The sequence below is a fragment of the Pagrus pagrus genome, assembly GCF_965226575.1.
Source record: "Pagrus pagrus genome assembly, chromosome: 13".
Taxonomy (NCBI): Eukaryota; Metazoa; Chordata; class Actinopteri; order Spariformes; family Sparidae; genus Pagrus; species Pagrus pagrus.
In genome coordinates this window covers 31,259,328-31,283,191 of record NC_140197.1, presented here as the reverse complement: position 1 = coordinate 31,283,191, position 23,864 = coordinate 31,259,328, and the positions used below count along the sequence as shown (strand labels likewise).

The 23,864-nt window shown below is 43.5% G+C and overlaps 1 protein-coding gene across 2 annotated transcripts in view; it reads left to right on the top strand.

Annotated features, from left to right (window-relative positions):
• The window catches only part of rapgefl1 (Rap guanine nucleotide exchange factor (GEF)-like 1), a 49,342-nt gene extending 29,969 nt beyond the window's left edge, over positions 1–19,373 (top strand). For both annotated transcript variants that reach the window (XM_084372535.1, XM_084372534.1), the window contains exons 4-16: positions 2,273–2,492; positions 2,804–2,901; positions 4,470–4,582; positions 5,075–5,242; positions 5,335–5,432; positions 6,501–6,623; positions 6,721–6,899; positions 8,208–8,298; positions 8,506–8,556; positions 8,655–8,742; positions 9,981–10,045; positions 10,150–10,204; positions 10,811–19,373. In XM_084372535.1, coding sequence (XP_084228661.1) covers positions 2,273–2,492; positions 2,804–2,901; positions 4,470–4,582; positions 5,075–5,242; positions 5,335–5,432; positions 6,501–6,623; positions 6,721–6,899; positions 8,208–8,298; positions 8,506–8,556; positions 8,655–8,742; positions 9,981–10,045; positions 10,150–10,204; positions 10,811–10,935 — 1,474 coding nt within the window. In that variant the 3' untranslated portion in view covers positions 10,936–19,373. The remainder of the gene's footprint in view (positions 1–2,272; positions 2,493–2,803; positions 2,902–4,469; positions 4,583–5,074; positions 5,243–5,334; positions 5,433–6,500; positions 6,624–6,720; positions 6,900–8,207; positions 8,299–8,505; positions 8,557–8,654; positions 8,743–9,980; positions 10,046–10,149; positions 10,205–10,810) is intronic.
• The last annotated feature ends 4,491 nt before the right edge of the window (positions 19,374–23,864 follow it).

The window sequence follows — 23,864 nt, the reverse complement described above, 5'->3', positions numbered from 1 at the left end:
AGAAGAAAATATTTCACCTTCTGAAACCTGCTAGAAACATGACGCACAGCTCGGGAGAGGAAACAGCAGGGAGGTGGTGACACCATGGATCTGTGTGATCCAACACTAACTGGATCTCAGTGTTTCCACCTGTGCTGCGTCACGACGGGAGCCAGAGTTCACCGGGTCGACTGCAGAACTGCAGAACTGCAGACGGGCTGGGAATTAATTAACACGCTGGGTTTTTCTTCAGACTGTAAACGTAACATCAGATCTATAAATGCTGCAACACATGATTCACACAGACACACAACACACACACACACACACACTCACACACACACACACACACACACACACACACACTCACACACACACACACACACACTCACACACACACACACACACACACACACACACACTCACACACACACACACACACACACACACACACACACACACTCACACTCACAGCTGTGAAGTCGAAGATAAAAAGTTCCAGTTGCTGCGTCATTTAAAATGTAGATGTGTGTTGTGTGTCTGTGTGTTGTGTGTCTGTGTGTGTTGTGTGTGTGTTGTGTCGTGTCTGTGTGTTGTGTGTGTCTCTGTGTGTTGTGTGTCTGTGTGTTGTGTGTGTTGTGTGTCTGTGTGTGTTGTGTGTGTGTTGTGTCTGTGTGTTGTGTGTGTCTGTGTGTTGTGTGTCTGTGTGTTGTGTGTGTGTGTGTCTCTGTGTGTGTGTGTGTGTGTGTGTGTTGTGTGTGTGTCTCTGTGTGTGTGTGTGTGTTGTGTGTCTCTGTGTGTTGTGTGTGTGTCTCTGTGTGTGTGTGTGTGTGTGTCTCTGTGTGTTGTGTGTCTCTGTGTGTGTGTGTGTGTGTCTGTGTGTTGTGTGTGTGTGTGTGTGTGTGTGTCTGTGTGTGTGTGTGTGTGTGTGTGTGTGTGTGTGTGTGTGAGTGTGTGAGTGTGTGTGTCTCTGTGTGTTGTGTGTGTGTGTGTGTGTGTGTGACAGTAACACTCGCCCACACAGATAAAGAGCAGAGAGCTGGAGGGAGGACAGGAAGTGGAGCAGAGATGTGGGCGAGAGGAGAGAAACACTCGTCTTCGTCTTCGTGTCTCTTCATCCTTTGGACAGGAACACAAAGTGAAGCCGGTCCACTGGACCCGGAGACGTTCAGTCCGTCCACTGGTTTGTGTGTGTCCTGGTGTCATGAAGACAGACACCTGCAGAGACGTCCTGTGTTCATGTCTCACCTGTCTGTGATTTCTGCTGCTCTCAAACATCGTCTGATGTCCTGAAGCAGCAAGGCATCATGGGAGTCGTTGAGTCAGACGACGTGTTTTAAAGTTTTCTTCACGTTTGTTTCATCACAGAACTGAAATGAGGTTCTGGTGTCGGTTCTGGTCGGTTCTGGTGTCGGTTCTGGTGTTGGTGAGACGATGAAGGTTTGACTTTAATACAACAAACTGACAAACATCATCTGTGAGATTCAATCAGGATCAATACATCATCTGTCTCTGCATCACTGCTGACAGCTCTGATCAGGAGGGGCGGGGCTTCAGCTCTATGTTGCCTGTGGGGCGGGGCTTCAGCTCTATGTAGCCTGTGGGGCGGGGCTTCAGCTATGTCGTAACATGAGGGGCGGGGCTTCAGCTCTATGTAGCCTGTGGGGCGGGGCTTCAGCTATGTCGTAACCTGAGGGGCGGGGCTTCAGCGCTCCATAGAGATTATCATGTTTTGGTGGATAACATGCTGAAGCTGAAGCTTTTCTGATGAACGATCAATCGATCAGCAGAATAATCGCTGGCTTATTGACTGAACATGATGTTTTGTGCTTGTGTGCCTCAAAGCATTATGGGGATTGTAGTTCCTGATAGTTAGAAGCTCTGGATGTTTCATCAACACTGAGACTGTTTCTGTCATGTAAAGATATTAGTTTGAACAGAAACTGATCTGAGAAACACACACACACACACACACAGAGCTGTGTGTGTGTGTGTGTGTGTGTGTGTGTGCAGTGATATGTGGGTCATCATGGCGTCTGCAGCTTCACTGTGAAACATCAAACAGCTGATTAAAGATGAATTCATTATTTACAAACATTTGAAATGAACGATGTGACTTTTATGAATTATTGTCTGTTTTCTTCTGATTTTCTTGTTTCAGCGACTCGTTTAAATTGAAGGTTTGAACATGTGACTTCATTAATGTAATCTGATTACCTCCAGCACGAAAGTAATGATGTGATGTTTAGAGTCAAATATCTGTCGACTGTTTCCTCCTTAACTTGACTCTCAGATTCTCTCTGGAGACGGAGGGCGAGGGGGGAGGGAGGGAGGCAGGGGGGGAGAGGAGAGGAGGAGGAGGAGGAGGAGGAGGACAGACGGATGGAGACAGTGAGGGACTGATGGACGGAGCAGAGAGGAAGCAGGCGGTGCTGAACGTGGCGTTTCGATACCTGGACACCTACAGAGAGCTGCTGCTGGAGGAGGGGGAGCGCAGCAACAGCTTCCCCAAGGTAACGCACACACACACGCACACACACACGCACACACGCACACAAAATATAACACTATGTTACAGTTGAGGCGTCACACAGAACAGAAAGTGAAAGAAGAACATGTCACACACACACACACACACACACACACACACACACACACACAGGTGAGAACACCTCTGCAGGGCGGGACCTGTTGTTCAGGCCCCTGGTTGTCATAACAACGAGACTGACTCACACACACACACACACACATCTTCCTGTCACAGTGTTTATTTATTGTGTGTGTGTGTGTGTGTGTGTGTGTGTGTGTGTGTGTGTGTGTGTAGGAGCTGTACCTGTGTGCGGTGCAGGAGTTGAGTCGGTATCCTGAGCTGGTGGAGGACGTCCTCAAACTGCAGAGATGGACCGAGATCTTAAACTGCCCGTAAGACACACACACACACACACACACACACACACACACACACACACACACACACACACACTATGACAGTAAATCAATGTCAAAACAACCAGAGAGACGCGCAGCAACGTGTGTGTGCATGCATGATAACTTTGTTGTGCGTGCGTGCGTTGTCACGTGCAGATTGTATGTCACGCGTAACAAGAAGCTGCGTGCGTATGAAGCAGCGTGCGCACGTCTGTCTGTCACTGTCTGACAAATGATGTTACGTGTTCACACACACGTGCGGTCGCAGTTTCTGATGCTACGCAACCGGAAGTTGATCTGCACCGTGCGCACCAGTCCGCGCACATGAACGCCTCACGTAGTTGGCCTTTTCATTTTACTGAAGTGTAGTCAACCAGGGGAGGCAGCAGCGAGCCAGACACTGCTGCCAGAATTTCAAAAGAAGAAGAAGAAGGAGGAGAAGAAGAAGAAGGAGGAGAAGAAGAAGAAGGAGGAGGAGGAGACAGGTGACTGGGGAAGATGGTTAATACTTAATAAACAGGTCGTTGGTGTTGTAGGTTGAACAGTAGAGTCTGGAGTGTCACTTTATCGCTCGCTGCAGTTTGTATCCTCCGTCCTCTCGGCTCAGCTGTGTAACGTCAGCCTCCTGCCCGACAGCAGCAGTTGTCAGGACCGTAAAGCAAAGGAAATACAGTCCGAGTGAAGCGCTGGAGCCGTGGGCCGGTAGCCGACCATCACCAACAACGGGAGCCTCCGTGTTATGTTGTCAAGTTTCCTTACATCAGGATGAAGACTTCTCTGTTTGCTGCCTTTGATTAAATCAAACCTGAGCCTTCTTCTCACACTGCACTGCAACTTTTATTCTGTGTTATCTGCCTTGTTTAGTTTTTATATCTGTCTCCTGTCTCATATACTTAATTGTAGTTACATTAATGTGATTAATGTCTTTTTATGATGCCTGTTGCTTTAACTTGCTGTATATTTTATGTAATGCACTTTGAATTGCCTTGTTGTTGAAATGTACTACACAAATAAACTTGTCTTGCCTGGTGAGCTTTACCATAATTTATTCACTCAGATATTTTATTTAAAAATGGCTGATATTGAAGTAAATACAAAATTAGGCTTCAGACTTGTTATGCCGAGAAGAGCCTGCCTGCTAAGAACCGCATGCCCGTCACGGGAACGTGCACAACTAACAAACAGGGTCTGCGTAGGGGTCTGCGTCGACGACGTAGCTACGCCGTCGCAGCGACGCAGAAGCATAAATCAAGCTTTACACGTAGTCACTACGCGTCGTGTGATTACCGGCGTGCAGCAGTCATCACGCGTGAACGTGCACGTGAACGGGGGACCATTATAAGTCAATGAGGAAACTACATTACACGTCAGGCGCTGCTCGCTGCACAGGCGTCAAAGCACGCGCGTGTGACACGTTCAGTTGATACGTGCGCACGCATTATGACACGATTGTAACGCCACACATACACATACACATACACATACACACACACACACACACACGTGTTGTTGTTGTTGTTTCATGTCTGCATCATGTTAATAAAATCCAACACTGTGTTCAGCTCTGATGAGGAGAAGGAGAGCAGGAGGAAGCAGGTCCGTCCTCTGTTCAGACACTTCAGACGCATCGACGCCTGTCTGCAGCCCAGAGAGGCCTTCAGAGGCTCCGACGAGAGTACGACACACCTGAACACACACACACACACACACACACACACACCTGAACACACACACACACACACACCTGAACACATGCAAGGACAGAAATATAAAAGCTTTACTACACTGTGCTGTCTGTAAACACACCTGCAGTCTGTGGTCTGATACAAATCACAAACTGACTGACACACACGCACACACACACACTCACACTCTAGCTTAGCACAAAGACTGGAAACGGGGAAATCAATCAAACGAGTCCAAGTCTGGTTGATTTACATGTTGTGTCCTGTTAGCTAACGAGCTAGTCGTCAATCAGTCCTGTAGTCAGCTGGGCTTGGTTGAGTAAAGTCAGCGGTTGAGACCTACAGGCTAACTGTATAGCTAAGTAGACTTAGAAGCTAGCTCTAAGCTAAGGAGAAGCTAGCTCTAAGCTAATGGGACCCAGATGCTAACCGGAAGCTAGTTAGTTTATTCCTCAAACCAACGGTTGTCTGTCTGTGTCCAGTCTTCTGCAGGGTCTACACTCCAGATCACTCCTACGTCACCATCAGGAGTCGTCTGTCCTGTCGGGTCGGAGAGATTCTGGCTCTGGTCCGAGAGAAACTCCAGTACAGTGAAGACCAACCGGTACTTCCTGGAAACCTCATACTGGTGGCCGTCACATCAGCCGGAGGTCAGGACACATACGCACACACACACACACACACGGTTCTGGTGTCAGTGACACACACTGTTTCTAACTGTTGTTGATGTGTGTGTGTTCAGAGAAGGCGGTGTTTCGTCCCAGTGACGAGGCCGTGTTCACCACACTGGGAGTCAACACGCACCTGTTTGCTTGTGAAGCCTCCGAGCTGGAGTCACTGGTGAGTGAGGGACTGACTGACTGACTGACTGACTGACTGACGAGCCAACAAAATGTTTTGGTGTATCACGATGAAAACAGGAAGTGCTCAGATTAATTTTAATTAATTCTGCATGTCTGCAAAAAAACGTGATAACGTAAAGCTTTCAGTGTCAGAACAGAGGAACACAGGACACATCGACCAGGTTTCCATAAGTAGAACACAAATGAAATATATTAAAGTCAAAACAAAATGGAGCTAACTGTAAGCTAACTGTAAGCTAACTGTAAGCTAACTGAACAGAGTCTAGAAGCTGAACCGCCACTACAGCCGCGAAACTAAATCAAAACTAGCTGGACAGCTAACTGTTAGCTTACAGAAACTGTGATCTAAATCAAGTCCTGGAGAAAACCTACATCCATGTGAAACATGTGAAACATTGAAACATCTGAAACATTGAAACATGTGAAACATCTGAAACATTGAAACATCTGAAACATGTGAAGCATTGAAACATGTGAAACATTGAAACATCTGAAACATTGAAACATCTGAAACATTGAAACATTGAAACATCTGAAACATTGAAACATCTGAAACATGGAAACATCTGAAACATTGAAACATCTGAAACATCTGAAACATTGAAACATCTGAAACATTGAAACATCTGAAACATTAAAACATGTGAAACATTGAAACATCTGAAACATGTGAAACATTGAAACATGTGAAACATTGAAACATCTGAAACATCTGAAACATTAAAACATGTGAAACATTGAAACATCTGAAACATGTGAAACATTGAAACATGTGAAACATTGAAACATCTGAAACATCTGAAACATTAAAACATGTGAAACATTGAAACATCTGAAACATGTGAAACATTGAAACATGTGAAACATTGAAACATCTGAAACATCTGAAACATGTGAAACGTGTGAAACGTGTGAAACATGTGACTCAGCAGCTCAGCTCAGATAAAACGATCAATAAGAAGGAATTTATTTGCTCACATGTTTCAGGAGTCAAAACTAAGTGTGTGTTTTACACTGTGATGATGTCATTTCCTGTCCCTGTCAGCTTCCTCTTCCTGAGGAGATCCACTGGACGCCGGGTGACAGCAAACTCCACGACATGTCAGCGGAGGAGGTGGCCAATCAGCTGGTGGTGTTTGACTGGGAGCTGTTCAGCTGCGTGCACGAGGTCGGTGAAGATCGACCCGGATGATACTTCTGCTCAGAACCAACAAAGTCCAGCATTCACAGCGCTGCTCTGTCTTCTTCGTTGGTGTCTCCTGCAGGTGGAGTTTGTGTGTTACGTGTTTCACGGGGAGCAGTCTCGCTGGCGCCCCCTGAACCTGGAGCTGGTACTGCAGCGCTGCAGCGAGGTGCAGCACTGGGTCGCCACCGAGATCCTGCAGTGTCAGTCGCTGCCGAAGAGGATCCAGCTGCTGCGCAAGTTCATCAAGATCGCAGCTCTGTGAGTCCAAACACATCGGAGACATTTAGACATTGACCTTTTTATTTGTTTGTTTTTGTGATGTTTCATTTGAAGTGATTTAGTTCTGTGTGGATCAGACGGTTCAGTACAGACACATGAAGGAGGCTGAGTATGGAAGAATGATCCTATCTTTATTCAAGAGCGTAGATTTTCAGTTTGAGAGATGATTTCATGCCTTTTCAGTGACACAGCTCCTTCTCGTGCTCAGATTTATTCTCCTCACGCTCACATTTTGTGCTCGCACTGAGATGTCTGCTGCTTTCTTTCAAAATGTGTGCTTGTACTCAAAACTCACATGCCTGTGCTCACACATCTTCTTCTTGCACACAAAATTTCGCTCACATTCAAATATGTCCTGTTCTTGCTCAGATCTGAAGTCTGCGCGCTCAAATCTAATGTGCACGCACTCAGAACAAGTGTAACCATAGTGGGTCGGCACAAGAAGGAGGAGAAGGATTCTGCAGTGTTTACAGCGTTTATTTGACCCAAACCTGCGGGCGACAGTTCAGATACAAAATGTCCTCGTCCGTCTTTTTGTCTCACGCCCTCAGCCACTGTAAACATTACTGTCTGTTACACTTTTTTTTCTCTAATATTTTCAAAGAAAATTACAAAAACATAAGCTGTCTGTCTTAAACAGAAGCAAAACATGGGGTGTGTAACGAATGAACAGGGAGCGCCATCCTGTGGCCAAAACACAAACATGTGAGCGTGGAGAATAAATCTGAGCACGAGAAGGAGCTGCGTCACTGAAGAGGAATGAAATCATGCTCTCACACTGAAAATCTACGCTCTTGAATAAAGATCGGATAATTCTTCCATAGCTGAGTCTTTACTTCTCTCTTCACACTAATGATGTAAAGGAATGGAGTGCAAACACCACAGAAGACTAGAATATAATGAAGGTTAGAAATAACACTGATAAAGTCAAGTTAGAAATTAAAATACAGTCGTCAGCCGTCTGATATTCCATATACCGGTACTCATGTGTATCTGTTCAGTATCGACACAAGCCGAGTTAAAGTTTCTTCAGTTCTGTGGATTTACAGCATTTCTCTGTTTTCTGACAGTAAACTGAACATCTTCAGTTCGTCTTTTAATATTTTAAATGTTTGACTTGTGTGTGCATTTGATGAATAATGCAGAATAATTCTGTATTGAACAATGAAACTGATGAAGTTTTAGAGCCTTCATCACCGTCTCGTCTGGAAGAAGCTGAAGGAAACACTGAACTCTCCTCTGACTTTAGAAACAAGCCGTGTTTCCTGTTTCCTGTGTGTGTTTCAGCTGTAAGCAGCAGCAGGACCTGCTGTCGTTCCTCGCGGTCGTTCTGGGTTTAGACAACCCGGCTGTCAACAGACTACGACTCACCTGGGAGGTACGACGCTCACCTGAGGCAGCTCAGCTCACCTGAGGCAGCTCAGCTCACCTTCAGACACAACAACACTCACTTATTACTAGTTTGAAGATGTTCTGTCAAAAGTCATTAAAAAGAAAAACACTGAATCTTTAATATGTTTCATTAATTTTCCTTTTTGTTTTCTGCTCGTTGTTTCTCGACTCCTCTCGTTGGTTCGTGGTTCAGGGTCTCCCGGGGAAGTTCAGGAAGCAGTTCCAGCAGTTTGAGAGCGTCGCTGTGAGTTTTTCTCATCCGATCTATTTTAGCTTCACAGACGTGACTCGTATTAATATTAACATTAATATTAATATTCTCACTGTTATTGGATCTTTCAGGACCCGTCCAGGAACCACAAGTCCTACAGAGACCTGATCACCAGCCTGAGACCTCCACTGATCCCCTTCACACCTCTGCTGCTCAAAGGTAAGGCTAAATGCTAACATTGACGTGCTAACGTCAGCATGCTAACAAACTGTGTCTCTGCTGTGATTTGCTGCTTTGTTCAGACTCGGATCAGAACACAGGAGTTGTGTTGTGAACAGTCACTGGCTCGTCACACTCAGCTGACCTGGACTCGTCCTGAGCCCGTCTCCTCGTGAGCGCGGTCTGGACTTCCTGACTGTTTGTGGTTATACTTCATGTCCACGATGTGACTCGTGCTCGTACATGAGCAACCGAGCCAGGACCGAGGAGGGGAACAGAACCCGAGCACAGAGCGCTCACACTGCTCACACAAACTGGAGTTTGGGGGTCAAATGGGTTTCAGCACGGTCCGGACCGCCCAGTGTGAGTCCACCCTGAGCTGCATCAGCACTGATCAGCTGATCGTTTATGATCGTTCAGTTTGATCTGCTCCAGCTGTGAGGCTGCTGAAGACGTATTAGCACGTTAGCTCCACCTCGCTAATTAGCACTTCTGGCTAATCAGCTCCATGTTACCGTTAACCTGCCACACACACACACACACACACACACACACACACACACACACACACACACTTCAAAGACTCATCGTCAGTTTTCCTCTTCGCTCCAGTTTTTTCTTTTCATCTCGTCTTCGTTCAGCCCAGCAGGTGGACACACATGTACGCACACACACACATGTACACACACACACACACACACACATGCAAACACACGCACACACACTCGTCTTCTGCTTTCACTCGTTCAGTTTGAAAAGACTTTAAATGAGATTACTGTACACACTGTACGCCTCTCACCCTCTGTGTGTGTGTGTGTGTGTGTGTGTGTGTGTGTGTGTGTGTCTGTGTGTGTGTGTGTGTCTGTGTGTGTGCGTGTGCAGCCTTAAGCTCTCTGTCTCCATGGTAACCAGAGGAAGAGGGAAGTGAATGGTTAAAAAGAGAAAGGCGATTAAAGCGAACATGAAGGCTTTACAGAGCTGTGACTCTGCTGCCCCCTGTGGTAGAAACAGGACTGCCCCAGTATTCAGTGTCAGTGTGATGGATCCATAGAAATCTGTTTGTTGACACAATAACTGCAGATGTGTGACGAGGGTGAAAACAGGCGTCTGTTTGGTTCAGTTTATTCTCATGTTTGGAGTTTTTTCTCGTTCAGTGACGAGTTGATCTCGTTTTATTGATCTTTATGTTGATAAACTGATCAATAACTAACAAAGTGTGTGTTTCCTGTTCCTGTCAGACCTGACCTTCCTTCACGAGAGCTGCAAGACGTTTCACGGTGAACTCGTCAACTTTGAGAAGATGGTGAGTCGGTCAGATGTTTATGAATGTAGAGTTTAAAGTCTTAGTAACGATCGAGTCGCTCAGCTGTTTGTACGAGTTCTTCCATGTTCACTCTCCTTCTGCAGCACAAAGTGGCCGAGATGGTGAGAATCATCCGACGATACAGGAGCAGCCAGCTAGGTAACACACACACACACACACACACACACACACACACACACACACACACCTCTACCTGTTCATGTGTCGTCTCCGACCTTTGACCTCTACATGTGTTACAGCTGTGTTGTGATTGGTTATCTCTGAGTCTTCTGACATCACTCTGTGAACTGAATGATACTAGTGATACTGAAAAAGTTTGTCCGTAAAATTATTATCAGGAGAAAAACTTGAAGTTTGAACAAAAACATTTCCGAAAACAAAATAATATACTTCAGAAAATATTTTGACGTCTGATCGTGTTGAGTGGTTTCCTGTTGGTGTGAAATAAAGAAAGTATGTTGATGTTTCTGTATTTAAACACGTCACGATCAGTGTTGATGAAAAGTTACAGCAACAGACGGATAAACAAATACTGACATCAGGAAGAATATAAATGATAATTTCAGGATTAGAGAAGAGTTAATGTGACTGTCTTTAACTTTCACATTAAAATGCTTTTATTGTGAAGGAACTAGCTCCTGTCTTGTGTTGATGTGTGTCTCCCTCTGGTGGTGTAAGTGTGTAACTGATGAGACCCTCACATCAGTGTGATTGTCTTCCTTCTCTTCCTGTCTCACCTGGTAGCCATGGATACGGAGACGTCCCCCTCCCACCTGCAGACGAAGGCCTACGTCCGTCAGTTACAGGTGATCGACAACCAGAACCTGCTGTTCGACATGTCCTGCAAACTGGAGCCCAAAGACACATAAAGAGCCGGAGAACGAAGAGGAGGAAGAAATGTGTCCAGAAACAATGAAACGAAGGAGCGAACGATGAGAGCGACGCTCAGGTAGAAAAGAGAACTGGAAGAAGTCTGACACTGGACCTGACAACCTACAAACTCTGTCTGTCCCTCCTCTTCCTCTTCCTCTTCCTCTTCCTCCCTCCATCAGCAGCAGTCTGAACACTGCCAGTCCTCACGATCCCGTCACAGTTTCTGTTTTCACCTCTAAAAGATTCAGATCGTCTTCACTCTGCGGCGGCCATTTTGTGTGTAAACCTGGAGGCTGTCAGTGGGGAGCGTTGGTGAAACGTTTGTGGAGGTCAGCTGAGAGCGATCGGTAGAGAAGATCACAGATGCTTCACAGGATTGAAGCTGCTGAGATCATGTGGGAGGATTTAATCAGAGCAGCGGCTGAAGAACCTCGAGGAGGAAACTGATGACGTCTCGTTCCTGACGTACAGACGAGTGAGCCAACAGTAAATCACATTATAACATTAAGATCTGAGGGCACACACTGCAGATAAAATCACATCAGGACCATTAAAACAGCTCCTGTTCAAACACTGTTACTGCTTATTCTTGCCTGCAGGTGAGATGAAGAGTCTTCGTACCTGTCGATCCTCAGGTGTGCAGAACATCTAATCTGTGAATCAACATGTAAATATATAAGTTTAAAGTTCGTTGCAAACCAAGTCTGTTTCTCTTCTCGTCCACATCTAAAAAAGTCACGTTTAAAATCATATTTTTCTGGGAGCAGGTTTGATTTCCTGTCAGGATCAGCTGGATCTTATAATGTGTGGTTCTGATATCAAACTGGATCCCCGACATCCCGACACACCTGGAGGTGACGGGGATGAGCCTGCAGGTGAAAGTCTCAGGAGAGAGAGGACACAAACTCAACGACTCTTTTTTTGTCTCGTATTGTGAATTTTTACAAAACGTACAGAAAACTGAAGCTTCATCAGATAGAAACAGACTTGGTGTGCAAAGACCTTCACTGCTGGACACAAGATGGCTGCCAGTGTCAGACTGATTCAAGACGTGCATTTAAAGTCAGACCCACAAACTGCTGTTGAACCTGATGAACATCAGGACTGATCCACAGTCAGTTGTAGCTGAAGTTAACAGATTCACCAGGCTGAGGAATATATAAAAAACATGTAATAAGTCGTGTGTTTGCTTAATCGCTGTGCGTCAGGAACAACCAATCAGACCAGTGTCCTCCTCCAGGAGGTGGTCGGCTCAGGAACAGGACAGACTGGATGTAAGATCGGATGAGACCAGTCGCTGCTTCGACACAGGAAGAACTGAATCCTCCTCGCGTTGTTTGTTTCCTCACTTCCTGCACTTTCCCTCCTCGAGTGGCAGCTGACCAATCAGTCGAGACAATCGGACCACCTGACTGACGCCTGCTGACCTTTGAACCCTCCGACAAACAGCCTCCGTTTGCTGGGAACAAGAATCATACGGGCCCAAATATAAGACTTGTTTTACTTCAGAGTTTCTGTCGGCGTCCGTCAGCAGCTCAGGAGCCTCTGATGGCTCAAGTCTTCCAGTGTGTTGCTGCAGAAACAGACGTCCTGAGGTCAATTTAAAACAAGAGACAGGACAGATGCTGCTCTCTTCTGATTGGACCAACAGTCTCAGAGTGTTTCCTCTCTGCTGGTTGTTTCATAGGCAGACACGTCTTCTTATATTTGGGTCGGTATGTTCCTCTGCCGGGCTGAACGCCTCCTGCTGGTGTCTGTGGGTCAGAGACAGACGCCCAGAAATCAACCAGCTGATTGGTTGATCTGACAATAACACGCCCACGTTCACGTCTCTGAACAACATGCAGGCAGAGAAACATTTCGGACTCACCTGAGGACGTGAACATCTTCTGTCACGGCGTGCAGAAACACGTCACGACACCAGTTTACAGTCAAACCATCTGATTCAAGACTGAAGGAGTTTCTCCATCAGGGTCATGAACTCTGCTGCACTCAGCCGACCACAGTGAGTTTACATCAGACTGACCTCTGGTCTGTTTCTATCAGCTGCCATACTTCACACAGTCAGGAGCTGCCGTCTTCACAGATTCCTCTGAGATTAAACCGAGTAGTGACGATGTGTTCACTGACGCCACCTGTGACGGACTTTGGCTCACGGTGCGTTCATGGACGGATGTGTAGATGCTGGTTTTCTACAGAATGTGATCTCAGTTTCAGTGTGAAGTCGTCGGCAGCTCCTCGGTCTGTTCTGCTTTTTGTTTCAGGACTTTAAACGCGTCTCGCAGAGTTTTCAATCCAACAGGACGGTTGGAGATTCACGTCCTGCTCATTTTAAAGGAGCATTCTGCTGTTTTTGTGTGTTTTAACCTGTTTACTACACGTCACGCTGTACTGGTGTTTACCCAATCACAACACTGCTTCATGTTGTCTCATTGGACTAGGTCCACAGGTGTCAGTTCATTTCAGATCCACCTGCAGATATTATCCAATCAGATCGATCTCAGTATCAGTGTTCACATCGTCAATAAATAATGTTAAAAATCATGTTGAGGTCACAGTTTGTCCACCAGAGGGCGCTGCTCTAATGCTCCACACGCATCAGACTCAGTGCTTCACAATCATTTTAATCATTAAACACAATGTACATTTAAGATGCAAATTTAAAGTGAGTTTATTAAGAATAATTATAGGATCATATTTTAAAAGATAAAGATTCTTGATATTGATCAGGACACGAGTGGCTTTATAACAGTGACGATCCATCTTCACCACTGTCCACTGTCAAACTGCTCCTTTAATTAGGTTCAACTTTATCGTCATTGTGCACAGAACAAGTCCAGAGACAACGACACGGTTTAAAGGAAGCAGAACAACATCTGCAGGTTGAAATGAGCTGAACATCTGTCTGTTGGTCCGGAGGGAGGGACGACACTTTAATATCTCTACAACACTTTAATATCTCTACAACACTTTAATATCTCTACTACACTTTAATATCTCTACAACACTTTAATATCTCTGCAACACTTTGAACACGTCCGGTCGGTGACAGTCGGAGTAAACGGGATAAAACATTCAAACAGCTGAAGTGTTTTAATAAAATGATCTCGCACTGGTTGAACTGATCATCACACGGCAGCCAATCAGCTGTGTGTACTGGATGACATCACAAGATGAAACACACAGAAGAGTCGACAGGAAAACTTTTCTTTCTCAGCGTTTTGGGATCTAACTGCTGAACGACCAATCGGCTTAAAGGAAGGACCCGATCAGCCCGCAGAGCTGCTCTGCCATCGGTCGGCTCGGTGGACTGGCGGGTCGAGGTCCGAGGCAATAACAGGAAGTGAAGCCGATTGGTCAACTTCTCGCAGCAACGAAGCACTTTTGCCAAACCTCAGGGCTCAGAGACACAGAGAGGTTTTGTTTACTCTTTCTTCTAGATTTTCAGTCCAGTTCGGTTCAGTTGAGTCCAGTTGTGTTGCGATCGATTGATTCTGTGTTTGTACAGCTGATCACACCTCAGTCATATTTACTATAATAATAGAAATCTACAGAGTTGTTGTTTTTCTGCTGTGATAGCCACCAGGTCTGAGTCCAGCTGAGTCCAACTTCATGTTTCTGTTCACTGAAAACCTTCAGCTGAGTCCTTCTGTCTGAGTCCAGAGAGGAAATCAGGTCCGATCTGATGCAAAGAACCTGTGAGGCAAAAACATGGTTTGCACACAGATTACAGATGGATGCGAGTCCTGCGAGGCTGCAGCGTGCTGTGGTCTGAATCAAACGTCTTTTAAAGACCAAAGATTTCTTCTTTCAGAATTCAGACGGCTTCATGAAAATAAGATTGAAAGCCGTCAGACAGAACGACGGAGGATTGAGGGTTTTGCACTGAAGAGTTTCACTCTGTGACGTCGTTCTATTGGATGATTTAAAAATATTACCAGTGTGTAACTTCTGACCTGCACAGTAAAAGTCTTCCAGCTGCTGACCAACATTTGCTAACAAGAGATTTTGATAACAGATTTTAAGAAAAGGGCGTCATCTTATGAAAATAGAAAGAAAAACGTTACGATATTATGAGGACAAAGTCATGTGACAGTACAGGTGACACTGTGGGATGAGGTCAGAGGTGAAAGAGGACGAGGGCCACTGTAAAGACAAAACTGAGTTCTGACTTTTCTCTTTTTAATTCTGAGTTTAAAGTCAAAATTCTCAAAGAGAACCCCATTTTTTGAAAAATATTTAAAATATTATTTTGCAGTGGCCTGAATCCTCCTCTATAGTTATGAGATAAAGTCTGTTTATAAGAAATGTATAACACGACGTTCCAATAAAAACCATGTTGAGATAAAGTCCTTATTTATGAGATATTTACTGTGATACTCTGCTGTGCTGGAAGACTTTTACTCTCATTTTATTTGATTTTTAACTTTTTAATTTAAATGTGTTTTCAGTAAATAATCCAGGTGATATTTTTCTGTGTGTTTGGATGAAACTCTTCGGTGCATCGGGACGGTTCACGTGTTTGTAAGAAGATCTTCTGAAAGGTGTGAATGGTTCTAAAAGGTTCTCTGTGCTCAGCTCTGGTGGCCGGTGAGACTTTGTCATTCTCCATCTGTATCATAACATCCAGTCTGTAAAAGCTCCATGAGGCTGATCCCGTCCAGAGACAAGCCCGCCTCCAATCCACATCCAAAGACCAGGTCTAAAGTCCAGCTGTCAGAACCAACCACGGTTAATTCAAGTACATTTTACCATATTTGTATTTTGTTCAAAGACCTGGCTCTTATTTTGGGACACGGGTTCCACATAGATTTTTTTGTTCAAAGACTAACCTAGATTTCCCCGGTGTCGGGTTACACTTGGTAAGCTTCAGTAATTCACCATAATCAGATATCTGCTGTCAAGAAGTCTGACAGTTTGAAATGATGATATCATTCTGTGAGAGTTCTTGTCATGTTTTTACAGCAGAGGGTCTCTGACGGGAGTTAAACTCAGGACAGGAACTTAACAGAAGCCTCAAATACGCCTCGTAGATATTAGACAGCATTTCAGATCATAAACAACAAGATGTGTGACGAGGAGGCGGCTTTGTTCTGGACGGAACGAAACCTGAGAAACTTCTACGCTTTGACAAGACCTTTAACCTGATATGTACGGTGGCCGAGACCCGCCATCGCTGCAAATAAAAGAAACGCTGCAAACAAAAAGAAATGCCGCTGCAAATAAAAGAACAACAACGATGCAAATAAGATTACAGTTTACCGAGAGAGAGACAGACAGAGAGCGATCCTGAGACATCCTCCAGTTCAGCTTCATATCAAACCTGGGGCTACATGGCCTAACTATAACACATGGACAAGTACAGTCACGTAGCGACAGTAAACACTAACCTCTTCATTTACTTGTTCCTTCGTTTTTCTTCTTCTCTCTCTCTCTGTCTGTCTCTCTTTCGGTCTTCTTCTCACATAAAAAACACCGGTGCACCGGCAATAATAGTCCCCGGTAATTTACTTCCGTTGTGGCTTTTTTTATTTGCATCGTTGTTGTTCTTTTATTTGCAGCGGCGTTTCTTTTTGTTTGCAGTTTTATTGTTTTATTTGCAGCGATGACGGGTCTCGGCCACCGTAGATATGAGGTCCCGAGAACAAAATATCAAGTATGTGAGTTCAAGAACACTTATTCGAACATTCAAGAACACTTCTTCAAACATTTTAGAACACTTCTTCAAACATTCTAGAACACTTCTTCAAACATTTTAGAACACTTCTTCAAACACTAGAACACTTCTTCAAACACTAGAACACTTCTTCAAACATTCTAGAACACTTCTGCGAACATTCTAGAACACTTCTTCAAACACTAGAACACTTCTTCGAACATTTTAGAACACTTCTTCAAACACTAGAACACTTCTTCAAACATTCTAGAACACTTCTTCAAACACTAGAACACTTCTTCAAACATTCTAGGACACTTCTTCAAACACTAGAACACTTCAAACACTAGAACACTTATTCGAACATTCTAGAACACTTCTTCAAACACTAGAACACTTCTTCAAACATTCTAGAACACTTCTTCAAACATTCTACAACACTTCTTCAAACACTAGAACACTTCAAACACTAGAACACTTATTCGAACATTCTAGAACACTTCTTCAAACACTAGAACACTTCTTCAAACATTCTAGAACACTTCTTCAAACACTAGAACACTTCCTCAAACATTCTAGAACACTTCTTCAAACACTAGAACACTTCCTCAAACACTAGAACACTTCTTCAAACATTCTAGAACACTTCTTCAAACATTCTAGAACACTTCTTCAAACACTAGAACACTTCTTCAAACATTCTAGAACACTTCTTCAAACACTAGAACACTTCTTCAAACATTCTAGAACACTTCTTCAAACATTCTAGAACACTTCTTCAAACATTCTAGAACACTTCTTCAAACACTAGAACACTTCTTCAAACATTCTAGAGCACTTCTTCAAACACTAGAACACTTCTTCAAACATTCTAGAACACTTCTTCAAACATTCTAGAACACTTCTTCAAACACTAGAACACTTCTTCAAACACTAGAACACTTCTTCAAACATTCTAGAACACTTCTTCAAACACAAGAACACTTCTTCAAACATTCTAGAACACTTCTTCAAACACTAGAACACTTCAAACACTAGAACACTTATTCGAACATTCTAGAACACTTCTTCAAACACTAGAACACTTCTTCAAACATTCTAGAACACTTCTTCAAACACTAGAACACTTCCTCAAACATTCTAGAACACTTCTTCAAACACTAGAACACTTCCTCAAACACTAGAACACTTCTTCAAACATTCTAGAACACTTCTTCAAACATTCTAGAACACTTCTTCAAACACTAGAACACTTCTTCAAACATTCTAGAACACTTCTTCAAACACTAGAACACTTCTTCAAACATTCTAGAACACTTCTTCAAACATTCTAGAACACTTCTTCAAACACTAGAACACTTCTTCAAACATTCTAGAGCACTTCTTCAAACACTAGAACACTTCTTCAAACATTCTAGAACACTTCTTCAAACATTCTAGAACACTTCTTCAAACACTAGAACACTTCTTCAAACACTAGAACACTTCTTCAAACATTCTAGAACACTTCTTCAAAGACAAGAACACTTCTTCAAACATTCTAGAACACTTCTTCAAACACTAGAACACTTCTTCAAACATTCTAGAACACTTCTTCAAACACTAGAACACTTCTTTGAACACTAGAACACTTCTTCAAACATTCTAGAACACTTCTTCAAACACTAGAACACTTCTTCAAACATTCTAGAACACTTCTTCAAACATTCTAGAACACTTCCTCAAACCACAGAGAACATGAGTTTGAGTTTGAACATTTAGTGGATGGGTTGAATCCACAGAACCAGAAGGTCTAGAAAGGCCCATTGTAGTTGTCACATGGTTGGAGAACCGAGCATTCGGGACTCTACTTGCTGTTGAAGGTCTTGTCCAGGCGGAGACGTTTGCGGCGGTTTGGTCGGGTACAAAGTGTGAAACCCAGTGAAGATGACATCATCACTAGTCTGCCGGTGGCTCTCTCAGGACCACTTCCTGGGTGTCGGGCGCGTTATTATGGATCCCAGTGTCGTTCTGGGCAGAAACAGAAGTCCTGAATCTTAACCGAAAACCATTCTCAACATTTAATCTAAGCTGACCGAACCCTCCAGTCTTTGGACCAATCAAAGCTTCTGCCTGTAATTCTGCTGGGATTCATAATGTCAGGAGACAGACGGCCTCTTGGGTCGAGGCCGTCCACTCAGTCGCCGTAAGAAAACACTGAAAATTAAAAACGTGTACATAGTGCAGCGCTGTAAATAAGCAAATACTAACGAAGACTCTATTTTATGTATGAGCTGCGAGAGAGTGACGCTAACTCAAGGAGAAACATTTGATTTAATGTTTTTTATTTGTGAAAGTGAGAGAGACGTGTACAGCGACGACAGACGGACAGAAACATGATGAATTTATGACTTTATGAATTGTACAGTTAAATCTCTTCAGTTTGATGGTTCTGTTGTTTTCTATCTGAAGCTCGGGGTTTGTTTCTGTTCGGGGGTTTTTGTACAGAAGTGGTTGTTTACATCGATACAAGTCCTTGTTTCTGTGAACAGACGATGTGATTGGAGCGCAGGCCTGGGGGTAGGCGGAGCCTGGAGGGCTGGTGTCATATTACCAGAAATGTTGGAAACCTTTGGGAACAAGTGAATCCTGCTGACATGAATGATGGAGCAGGAGAGTTCTGTTAAGAATTAATATAATTATTTGATTTTGGGAATGAAGTCTAAATATTTTGTTGACGTTTTTTATGTTGATAAAATAAAGTAATAATTGTGCAAGAATAAAGTAAATATTTTGAGAGTACAGTCTTAATTTTTTTGGATACAAGTCGGAATATAATAAGTTAAATTGCCGTTTGTCAAAAAGTCTCAACATGTGATTGAAGTTATGAGATGAGATTTTGAGCCACAATATTTCTAAATAAGGTTGAAATTTCAACATAAACTGACGACTGAAATCACTGATTTCTCCCCGACGCGAAGCAGTGATGCACTCTATGCTGCCACTGTGTTTATATAACTATAACTATCACCTGAGCGTCGATGATCAGAGATTTAGTTTAAATTGATTTCAAAAGAAAAAACTGGAAGTTTTTCATTTGCTCTTTTTGAAAAGTGAAAACAGAAAATCTCATTTTGATAAACAGACTGATTTGAATGCTAAAAACACAACAAGAGAAAAATTATAAAAAGCAGCGACAGGACAGATGATGTTTAATGACTTGTTGTGAAATTGATGACTTGGAGAGTTATTGATTACTGAGCGGGACGTTTCTGTGCTGATTAAGGACCAGATGTGAACGTGGCCTCCAGACGTGTTGCTGCCTCTGCTGTCTCACTACAGACGCTAAATAAAACCTCTGGGAACAACAGCTGACGTCTGCGTCTCATCTGCTGCACAAACCTCGACACTCAGCACCAAGTTTAAAGATGGAAAATATTAGTTTAAAACATCCAGAAATTAACCAAGATGATGAACAGACTGAAGAGAGTTTTGACATTATTTAACAGTTTTGACATTTAATAGTAGCTACAGAATACAGTTAGCAGCAGTTAGCAGTTAGCCTGCTCTGGTGGACAAGTTATAAATGAAATTCTGTATATGTTAGCATGCTAACACGCGACACTACTGTTGTGAAGGAGAGTCATGAGTCCTGCAGGTGTTTGATCAGAAACCCAGCGCTGGAAGAAGTACTGTGATCTGATCCGAAGTAAAATACTACAGTCTAGAAATACTACAGTCTAGAAATACTGTGTTACAATGTACAAAAGTATGAGCATCAGACTTAAAGAGCTGAAAGGGTCAGGACTCCTGCAGAGAGAGACCTTTGGTTTTGTTTCTTCTCCATCAGGCAGGAAAAAGGATCAGTAACATTAGAGGCCACACAGCTGTGTGCGTGCAGCTTTCTGTATACATCGCAATGTAAGACGGGTTGCAGACAGTGGAGAGGGGAGGTGCGTTTTAATTTCAGCTGATAGGGTCCTTGCATCCCCCCAGGACTGTCAACTGGACCAGCGTCCCCCCTCAGAGGACGGCTTTCCATCCCTGATAAGGAAGAGGTTTATATTTAGGGTCAAAATTTGGGGGAAGGGTGAAGGTTGGAGCTTCAGATTAAAGACACATTCAGTGGAGAGTGTGTTTGCATGACTACAGCAATTGTGTGTGTGTGTGTGTGTGTGTGTGTGTGTGTGTGTGTGTGTGTGTGTGTTGCAGTCTAATTTCAGTTGTTACATAACAGGTGCAGGATGAGACAGAGAGCCCACTTACATAAAGCATTACACCTGTTAGCTGTACAGTCGGGAGGAACAGTGGTGCAACACAGACTGAAATCCTTCGGTGAGACTAAAAATACTCATCACAAGTGAAAGTCCTGCGTTTTACTGTTCTAACACAGATTCTCAGTATAAGACTGTATAAAAGGGGCTGACATGAAGCTAATTGTAGCTTTTTATCTTTTGCTGCGTAGTTTAATTCAGTGTAAACTTTATTTTTTTAAACGCTCAGTGTCACCAGAAACTGTATCAAGTAGATTGACATCAAAATACTTCAGCAAAGTAAAAGTGTGTCAGAATTATACTGCAGTACACAAAAGTAACCCAGTAACTATATATTCTGTCAAGAAAGAAAGTTATGACCTGAATCTGACTTTTGAACATTTCTTTAACTATATAAAATGTTTAAAATAGCCAGTAAGCAGCTAGCTGCAGCTAGCTAATAGCCTAAATGTACCTGTTAACTTTAAATTAAAAACATCCATTTTCATAAACTAACATCTTAGTAATTAATTAATTAATTAATTAATTCCAGGTAACTACATGAGGACTTACATCATATCATAATGGAGGACAACAAATCTCAGCTAAATTCCTGCTGAAGCTAACTAGCTTGCAAATTTCAGTAGCAGACATCTTAGTTTTTGACTCAAGTGAAACAGAGAGCTGAAGCCCCGCCCCTCAGGTTACTACAGGGCTGAAGCCCCGCCCCTCAGGTTACTACAGGGCTGTGTCGTCTTTATAATGACGTCACAGTCTGATGACAAACTGACAAACATCACCTGTCTCTTCATCACTACAGACAAAGCTTTGATCAGGAGGGGGCGGGGCTTCAGCTCTGTCGTAACCTGAGGGGCGGGGCTTCAGCTCTCTATTATGTCATTTCCGCTCCTCCACAGGAAAGGGGGACGTGCTCTGAAGCCAGTTATCATAGCCGGCAACTACGTCGTCCCATGATGCACTGCGGCCCGAAAAGACTTTGTCCCATAAGCTAACATTGTGAAAGAAGTGTCTGTAAAATGGTGGATACATTTTTTTGAGCATCAAATCACCTGGAACCTGTTAGCTTTAGCCTCCATCTGTAGCATGGTATCATCACCTGGAACCTGTTAGCTTTAGCCTCCATCTGTAGCATGGTATCATCACCTGGAACCTGTTAGCTTTAGCCTCCATCTGTAGCATGGTATCATCACCTGGAACCTGTTAGCTTTAGCCTCCATCTGTAGCATGGTATCATCACCTGCAACCTGTTAGCTTTAGCCTCCATCTGTAACATGGTATCATCACCTGCAACCTGTTAGCTTTAGCCTCCATCTGTAGCATGGTATCATCACCTGCAACCTGTTAGCTTTAGCCTCCATCTGTAGCATGGTATCATCACCTGGAACCTGTTAGCTTTAGCCTCCATCTGTAGCATGGTATCATCACCTGCAACCTGTTAGCTTTAGCCTCCATCTGTAGCATGGTATCATCACCTGGAACCTGTTAGCTTTAGCCTCCATCTGTAGCATGGTATCATCACCTGGAACCTGTTAGCTTTAGCCTCCATCTGTAGCATGGTATCATGTAGAAAGAAGGTGTAAAGTGTCAGTAGGTGATGAGAGAGACACCCAACTCACGGAGGTTACGTTGGCTAAATAGTTAAGCTACTTAAAGCTGATAAAATGATTGACAGTCATAATTTTAGATGACAAAAATGAGACGTTTCTAATAAATTCAAATGTAAATGTGCTGCTGTTATCACTGTAAATTGTCTAGAAAATAACGATCATCTAAGGTTAGCAACAGGTTAGCAACAGGTTAGCAACAGGTTAGCAACAGTAAGGACTCGGCTAACAGTCATTTGATTCAAATTTCCACAAAGGTTGACGTCTAACTTTACGCTGCATCAGCAGCATGGCAACAGAATCTGAAGCGCTCTGATTGGACGTCTCTTGCAGCAGTGTTTCTTGGTACAAGTAGTTCTGGAGTTTAGTTTGTTCTGAAAACCCATTTTCATCAAGAATAGAAAACATCTGTCACATGTCAGCACGATGAAAATACAAAATGCTGCCAAATGTAAAGTCTGTGTGATATAAGTATGTGGAGCAGCGACACAGCAGCAGACGTGAACACCTGATATCTGAGTGACAGAGTGAAGCAGCAGGTGAACGAGTCCAAACGGAGCTCAAGGCGGTGCTGACATGGCTGAGCCTGAGCCAACACACTGACCTACGTGACAAATCCACATATTGTGTTGCACATGTACATTAGAAATGTACCCTATGTACTTCATGAGTATCACTGAGTACATACAGTATGATCGTGATGTAGTGGAGTGAAAGTACATGTACTCAAGTGTACAGTTCTGAGGTACTACGACCACGTTATGCTACTTTACTTCTAGTCTCCAACATTTGAGAGGGAAATATTGTTTTTCTGACTTTATTACGTGGCAGCTTTAGTTACTAGCTACTTTATAGATTCAGATTATGGATACAAAATATAATCAACTAAAAGATAATGATGTTAGTATTGATGATGGAAACCACCGGATCAATTAGCTCCACATTCACCAGCTGTAAAACTGAAGCCATGAATCGATGGATCGATCTGATTCTATGTGAGATTACTCGATCGATCGATCAGTGTATCCACACTGAACAGAAATATAAACCGACACTTTTGTCTTTGCTCTCATTTTTCATGAGCTGAACTCAAAGATCTAAAACTTTTTCTATAGAGAGAATCCAGCCCACGCACAGCTGGCACATCCAGATGCTGATCAGACAGCATGAATACTGCACAGGTGTTCCTCAGGTGTTCCTCAGGTGTTCCTCAGGCTGGCCACTGAGAAGGCCACTCTGAAATGTGCAGTTTTGTTTTGTTGGGGGTGGTGGGTGTGTGTGTGTGTGTGTATATATATATATATATATACTGTATGTATGTATGTATATATACATGTCTGCTACTTGGCCCTGCTGTGTCGGCTCAGGCTCGGCCATGTTTGCTCCTCCGTTTGAACTCGTTCACCTGCTGC